This window comes from Balaenoptera ricei, chromosome 18, assembly GCF_028023285.1.
Source record: "Balaenoptera ricei isolate mBalRic1 chromosome 18, mBalRic1.hap2, whole genome shotgun sequence".
NCBI lineage: Eukaryota > Metazoa > Chordata > Mammalia > Artiodactyla > Balaenopteridae > Balaenoptera > Balaenoptera ricei.
Genome location: NC_082656.1, coordinates 3,353,048 through 3,361,016, shown reverse-complemented (window position 1 = coordinate 3,361,016; position 7,969 = coordinate 3,353,048). Strand labels below are relative to the sequence as shown.

General features: G+C 50.8%; 1 protein-coding gene across 1 annotated transcript; it reads left to right on the top strand.

Annotated features, from left to right (window-relative positions):
• The first annotated feature begins 504 nt into the window (after positions 1-504).
• AMER2 (APC membrane recruitment protein 2) lies at positions 505-3,675 on the top strand. Its single transcript, XM_059902792.1, has one exon. It carries the CDS (start codon positions 542-544, stop codon positions 2,360-2,362), a length of 1,821 nt encoding a protein of 606 aa, XP_059758775.1. The 5' UTR covers positions 505-541; the 3' UTR covers positions 2,363-3,675.
• The last annotated feature ends 4,294 nt before the right edge of the window (positions 3,676-7,969 follow it).

The window sequence follows — 7,969 nt, the reverse complement described above, 5'->3', positions numbered from 1 at the left end:
AGGGCGTGGGAAAGGCATGAAGAGTCATGAAGTCCGGGTCGGGGGGTTAGAGAAATCAGTGTTTTGTGTTGGGTTGGATTTCTTTGTCCAATCGGGGGCATTTTGCGATCCACGATTGGGCTTCTGAAAAGAGCGATCAGGAGGAGGAATCTGAAGGTGGGTGAGACTGGATGGAATTTGCATTGCAAGATTACGGCTCTAATTTCTGCAATCAGCTCGAGGAGGCTCCGCTGCCCGCTCTCGCCGCAGAAGAGCTGCAGCACAAAGCCGAGCCGGACGCGAAGTGGGTTAGGGCGTTATATAAGCCCCGGCGGGAGGGGAGATGGTCTTTTCTGCGCGCTCCTCCCGCGGCGGCGGCGGCGGCGCGGCTCCGGTTGATTTAGAGCGCGGCTGACAGCGGGCTGGCGCGGCCGCGCTGACGCCAGGCTGCTGCGTCGCCATGGAGACGGGCGGGCGCGGCGCGGCTGTCAGCGGCGGGCGCGCGGCCGCGGGGGGCCGCCGGAGGAAGGCGCGGGCCGCGGCCGGGACCCTCGCGGCAGACATGGACTTGCATTGTGATCGCGCCGCCGAGCCACCGGCCGCCGAGCCGCCGTCGGGCAAGATTAACAGAGCCGCCTTCAAACTGTTCAAGAAGAGGAAGCCGGGCGGCGCGATGCCCAGCATCTTCGGGGTCAAAAACAAAGGGGACGGGAAGGGCGCGGGGCCCGCGGGGCTGGTGCGCAGCCGGACGCACGACGGGCTGGCCGAGGCGCTGGCGGTGGAAGGCGGCCGCCGCGAGGAACCGCGCGCGGGCGGCGGGGACGGGGCGCGGCCGGGCCCCGCGGCCCCCCGGGCGGCCCCGGGCGGCGCGGGCCCGGCGGCTGGCGGCTCAGTGGCCAAGTCGCACAGCTTCTTCTCGCTCCTGCGGAAGAACGGGCGGCCCGAGAGCGGCGGGGCGGAGCAGGCCGACGCGGGCAAGGCCGGCGGCAGACAAAAGCGGGGGCTGCGGGGGCTCCTGGGCGGCGTGCGCTGGCGCAGGAAGGACCGGCGGCCCAAGGACGCGGCGCCGGCCGGGCGCGCGGGGGACCCGGGCAGCCTGGCGCGGCCGGGCTCGCTCACCGCCAGCCTGGAGTGCGTCAAGGAGGAGGCGCCCGCGGCCGCGCGCGAGCCGGAGCCAGCAGGTGAGCCCGCGGCGGGGGAGCCGGAGCCGGCCTGCGCCCCGGGAGAGGGCGCCGCGGGACCCGGGCGCGCCGAGCGGCCCCGCGCGCCCCCCGAGCCCGAGCCCGAGCCGCGCGCCGGGGAGGGCCGGCCGGCCGAGGACGCCGCGGGGCCCGGGGCCGCGCCGGCCGAGACTGCGCCCCGGCCCGACTCCGAAGGCGGCCGCGCGCCCGCCGCCCGCGACCCTTCTTCGGTCGATCCGCCCTCCGACCCATCGGCCGATCGTATTTGTCTGATGTTCTCTGACGTGACTTCACTGAAAAGCTTTGACTCTCTTACAGGCTGCGGAGATATTATCGCAGACCCCGAGGACGAGGCAGGGCCCAGCTGTGCCAGGCATGCCCCCGCGCCGGGCCAGCCGGGCCCCGCCCAAAAGCCCCCCGGCGTGGTGGCCTACCAGGGAGGCGGGGAGGAGATGGCGAGCCCGGCCGAGGCGGACGACTCGTACCTGCAGGAGTTCTGGGACATGCTCTCCCAGACCGAGGACCAGGGCCCCGGGCCCCAGCAGGGGGCGGCCCCGGCGGCGGCGGCGGCGGCGGCGCCCGAAGCGCAGGTGGCCTCCGAGACCCCCAAGGACGCCAGGCGGGCCGAGGGGGCCAAGGACGCGTCCTCGGTCAAGCGCCGGAGGCTGCACCGGCTCCCCACGGAGCTCCAGCCGAAGGAGGAGCCCAAGCACCCGGACGAGGAGCCGCAGGAAGGCGTCCCCAACAGCGACGAGGGCTACTGGGACTCCCCCACCCCCGGGCCGCGGGAGGACGGCTCGGGCGGCGGCGTGAGGAAGGCGGGCGTCCCCCGGGACAGCGACAGCGGTGACGCGCTCTACGACCTCTACGCCGAGCCCGATGGAAGCCCCGCGGCCCTGCCCGCCGCCGCCGAGGACACGTCCTGCTCGTCCCGGTTAAAGCCTGTGTCTCCGGTCACCGTCACCTGTGCTCTGCGAACGCCGGGGAGCTTGCCGAAGGACTCCAAGATCCCGATCAGCATCAAGCACCTCGCGAATCTTCCACCCAGCCACACCGTGGTGCACCAGCAACCAGCTAGGAGCGAGCTGCCCAGAACCAAAATCCCCGTGTCCAAGGTGCTGGTCCGCCGGGTCAGCAGCCGGGGCTTGGCCGGGACCACCCTCCGGGCCGCGGCGTGCCACGACAGTGCCAAAAAGTTGTGAGGTCTCCGAGGCCGAGGTGGAGGGGCCGCTTGTCGAGGAACACAACTTTCCCCGGAAACCACTGCGGCAAGTTTTGCACCCCTCAAAGAAAGGACTTTCGGACCGTCCCTGCTCCGAGCCTGGACCAAGGAGGTCTTTGTGTCGCCAGCAGGGGCAGGATACACCAGGCAGGGGATGCCACACGCGGGATTTCCCCTCCAGATAAGTCCCTGAGAATTATTTTCAAGCACTTTTTTTTTCTTTTTTACCTTTTTAAAAAATCTTTTTTTTCTTTCTTTTTTCTTTAATGCACTGAACGCTAGGAAGTCACCTTTACTTGCCTTTGCAGAAGACAGAACTTAATCCAATCTAAGGAAGCGTCACGCCATGATATTTGGCTGTGCCGTGTCCAGCGGGCCTGCAGGAACCATCGGGAGAATCAGAGGAGCCCTCCTCTTCCTGACACTTTCCTTCCTTCTTTTCCTTTTCCTTTCCAGGAAAAAAAAAAAAAAAAAAAAAAGGACCCTTTGCTGTATCACTGTGTGGAAAACACCTACAAAGCTGAGTCAGGTAATTTACCTGATGAGCGGAAGCACCACTGATTGGCAGAAACCCCGGTACTTTCAGTTGCTAGGCGTGCAAATAGGTATTTATCTACCACTAGGACGATCAAGGAGAGTTTGGGTTTGGTGGGTTTATTTCGATCATTTGTTTGGAGAGAAAAAAAAAGCTCAGCAGAGCAGGTTTCTCTCCCTTTTTTTTTTCCACCCAGTGCAGAGATCAAGATCAGGGAAAGATTGCACTAAATGCCAACAGACACAGTGTTTTAGCATTTATAAACTGTAACCTTTTCATGTGTAGATGATGCATATTTTACAGATTATCCAGCTGTCAACCTTTTATAATCTGTCCGTAACCTCGAGTTTAAAATCTGGTTTTATAGCTAGACACGATAACCGTTCCCAAACCATTGATGGTCTTTTATGTACTCTAAGCGGAAGCAATTCTGTTTTTTGTTTTATGTGGGTTCTCTGGCTTTCAGTGCAGGAAAAATAATCTATTGTGTTGATGTCCCAAAGGAATGGTTCTGCCTTGTCTTGGGTTAAGAGTCTGTTTGTTTTTCACCCCAGACCCTGGTTTTCAGAGATTTTACCTTGGTTATAAAAATTTTGGATTCAACCGTTTCTCAGTATGGGGAGTCCAAAACGAGGAACACATAAAGAAAAACAATAGAAAATGTAGTTTTTCCTGTCATTTGACTTCTGCTTTATAGACTTAGGACTGAGCCACGTATGTTCAGAATATGACACTGGGAAGCTTATGTATCATAAACATTGTGTGCCAAGATTATTTTTGAAAAGTGGTTGACTTATATGTGTGTTTTCTATTATTTTAGATGAAATATTTATTTCAGAAAGCATTACCATATGCCTCGATAGTTTGAATGATAAACTGAAGCCGTTCCTAGAATGCTGTTAGGGTCTAATGATTATAGAATATCCTCTTTGAAATGTATTTCAGTGTATTTAATCAAAAGACCAGAGCTTCGACTAGGAGATGATTCACAGTATCGGGAAGGTTACACATATTCAAGTGAAACTACACACATGTAAAAGACATGCACACTTCTCTCTAACTCTCATTTTCCAGAGAGATTCCCTGAGTAATGAACTGGTAGTACCCGTTTTTTAAGTTAGTTTTCTGTTTTATAAAGGAAAGAAAAAGGCAAGTTAAGTATATGAAAACTTATTTTAATAATATGAAAGGAGTAACAAAATAAACAGATATCAGAGGAATACAAATCCGCGCCAGTAGCACAAAGCAGGTTGTTCCCCATTTTAAATCTGTGGTGATTCAATTAGAAGCTGTGGTAGAGATTGGCTAAATTTCTTTATTATTCAGATTACTGGCTTTTATTGTGTCATGTCAGATCCTTAATGTGATTTTAAAGTAGTGTTTTAATATTTAATTTCCTTATGTCTGTAGATGAGGTCTTGTAGGCAGACATAGCCTTAAGCACTCTGAATACACCACCAGGAATTCATAAAGCGGCTCACATTCACACGTGCTCACGCACTCAGCTGTGTACAACTAGCAGACAAAGGCGTTCATCGTACACTTGGAGATGTTTTAGAAATTAGTTCTGTCTTGAGAAAGGGATTTGAATATGATTCAACGCTGATAGTATTACTTAGACTCCAGATACATTCATGTTCCCCCAGTGAATGGGAAGAACATACATTTTATTCCTAGCTGTAAAACAAAGGATCTTTCTTTTCTTCCTGTGCATCTTCTTGCAGGGGTTAGAGTCTCCCCTGCATGAATCCATGACAGAGTTATATCTGTTCACTTGTTCAATTGCACGGTGAAGGTAGGAGGCCCTGAAGGACTCATGAGGACATTGTAATAGTAAAGGCAACCTATTTATCTATTTTGTAAGCACTGGAACAAAGTATTTTTGCTTTCACAGTTTTGGGACTTGTTTCCGCATTTACACCACTGTGCTGTGTCTTGTTTTTATAAGTAAAGGAAAATGTCAGCAACATTTGCCTTATTTTCCCCCTGCCTGTCAGTGAACCACTTATGCAAGATTTAAACTATTTTCTTTTTTGTTCTTTTTTCCATATATTTTCCATGTTTTTTTGTTTTTGTTTTTGTTTTTGTTTTGACTCTATCTTTAAGAGTTCCACCCACACCAGTCAAATGAAGGATTCAGGCAATGAATTAAATGGCCTCAATCACCTGATGGCAAATCAAGACCAGTACAGGGAGGTGTGTCTTAACCTTTTCCAACCACAGACAAGGGATGGTAGTTGCCTTTTTGTACCAAGGGCTACTTTCTCTCATTCATGTTCATGGGGATTGTTTCCTAGGATTTTAATGGATTTACATTCCAGTTGTTATGGGTTGGCCAAAAAGTTTGTTCAGGTTTTTCCGTAAGATGTTACTTTTTGGCCAACCCAATATTAATGCATTGTCTAATTTGGTCATATTTGCTGATTTTTTAAGGAAGGGATTGGATGTGGGCTGCTGACACCTTTCCTGTGTATCTGTGTTTCTGAGATGCTCGGTTGATTAAGTCCCTTTAGTCAGAGTTGACCAAATTCTATAGGAAAAAGTCACATCGATTGTTGGCCCTGAATTTGTCAGTCAGTTCAATAGCTCTGCACAAAGACAGCCTGACTTCAGTGTCTGCATTACCTGGGCAGTGTTACTTGGGCCACTGTGCTTCGGTACTAATGCTTTCATGCTTCCGTTAGCCCTATAGCATTTTGAGTAATCGCAAGAGGAAATAGATTTGTGTCATTTCACCTAATAACAACAATGGAATCAAGACTGTTAAGGACTTCCTTTAGCTCCATTTCCCACAGATTATCTGCCTATTTAAATACAAAGTGTGTGAGATCTATGAAAGTGATGACTTAGGAGTTTAAGGGTATCTGCCTATTTAAATACAAAGTGTGTGAGATCTATGAAAGTGATGACTTAGGAGTTTAAGGGTATCTGCCTGTTTTAATACAAAGTGTGTGAGATCTATGAAAGTGATGACTTAGGAGTTTAAGGGTTTATTCATTAATCTCAGAAGTAGTGTTCAGGTATTGGCACTCCCATGAATATTCATATAACCCTTTGCCTACACAGTTGTCAAAGTAAAAAGATGGTATTAGGGACCGAGACGTCTTTGGCTGAACTTTCCAAGTTTTCATTATTTACGTCTTTGTCAGATTAATTTTCAGCAACCTTTTACTGTTCACTTTGTATGAAGAGATTGGTTAGTGAGCGTGCCGTCCTCTCCCTCGGTCTCCATCATGTTTGCTTGGTGCCCTCAGGTAGCAGTGCTGGGACACTGCTCAGGATGTTCGCCTGTTCTGACATTCGTACAGTGGAACTCAGTCCCCGTTTGTAGTCGTTCCTGATTTCTCTCCTGAATTAGGACTGTCTGGACGTGGCCCCCTGTGCTTGGCTTCTACATTCACAGGCACTTAGCTCCCTCTATCACTGTTAAGAAATTAATCCAAGAATTTTATGCCCTTAAACATACGGAAAAAGAATCACACTTGCCTCTTATTTCCCACCACTGAGGACGGCCCATTAGAAGTACCTGAATGAAATAAGAGGAGAAACCCAAATACCCCGGCCCAATCCCATTTCCCTCCCCCTAGCCAGGCAGACCGAGGGATGAACAACACAGTTCTTATTTAGGAATTTTCAATTCTCCAGGCACGAACATTTATAAAGCAGTTTAGGAGCCAAAGGCTAGCATGGCAGCCTGGTCTCTCGGGTGGGAAAGCCAGAGGCCAGCATTTACTTGGTGAAGAGAGGAGGCTGTAAGTGTCAGGTGACGTGGCCACGTGGTCCCTCCTCCGGGCAGGCACCTATCCTGCGACCCCATGCTGCTCTGAAGGTTCTCCAATGGCCGTGCCGGATGGCTTCTTACAGCCTTTTCACTGTGATGACTGCTGAGATGAGACAGTTTGTTGTAACAATAGCCACTCACAAGGAAAGTTGTTGTCTCCCTGCAGATAATGTTTCTAAGGACTGATTCAGAGTGGTCGTTTCATGATTATGGAAAGCAGCTCCTTCTCAAGCTGCAAAACAAAAGGTTAAAATAGCCTCTAAGCCTCCAGAACTGAAACTGGGCACATTTTATGACTGATATTTACTTTAATTCAGTGTAGCACATATTCACGGGGCATATACTGGATCTCATGCTTAATAAAAACCCATTCAGTTTGGAGCTCACAAGTAGCTGTACTATAGTCAGACATTCTTAATATTCATTAAAAACACCTTTATTTTATTTTACCTACTTTTATTTTGTATTTTTTGCTGATAGTCTGTGGGGTGGAGCAGGGTGGGGTGAGATTGAATGAGGGGGGTATGGATTAAGTCACACAGATTCCTCTAAAAGTAAGAATAGTAATTACAACAAGGATTAACATGTGTTGAGTACTTACTACGTGTCAGCCCCTTCCAGGAGCTTTACAAATATTTACCTAGCCCTCTCACAGCCATGTGGGTTAGGTAATACTATCTCCCTCACAGAGCATATTTAATTCATCCTTTTGGTTTGTTTCTACCCCGTTCATTCCATCCATGCATCCATCCATCTCTTTCTCTCTCTTCACCTAGGACAGGGATAGACACTCTTTAGTGACTTACAGTAATACAACAGCTAAGAGCTGCTAAATCGCATCACCAGCTCACTTTCAATAGAAAAAGAGCCAACCCATGTCACGCAGCTGAGAACTGGTTTTGTGTCCGAGATGTTGGTACTCACATCATTCCGGGGGAAGGCTGCTGCTGGGTTCCAGAGGCAAACAGTCTGCCTTGCTTTGGAGGGATCCTCGCCTTTTGGGGATTAACTTCAAAAGTGTAGACGGATGTCTCTTCTGTTGTCATGATGATACCTGTGCCCTGATAGGATTTCAGTCATGTCGAGCACGTTTCACTTGTTTTTCTACCTGAAGCCCAGTCCAAGCTGGTTCTGGGTGCCCTGGGTTGTTTGCTGAGATAGTAGCTGGCTCCGTGACGCCTCGCCTTGATGCGGTTCTGAACTGCAGAGACACGCTCCTGGCTCTTTAGAAAGTAGCGCGTCCCACGTTGTCTCCGACCATTGCATCCTGG

Coding starts and splice junctions, on each gene's coding strand:
- AMER2 (XM_059902792.1), top strand. CDS start 542: ATGGACTTGCATTGTGATCGCGCCGCCGAGCCACCGGCCGCCGAGCCG.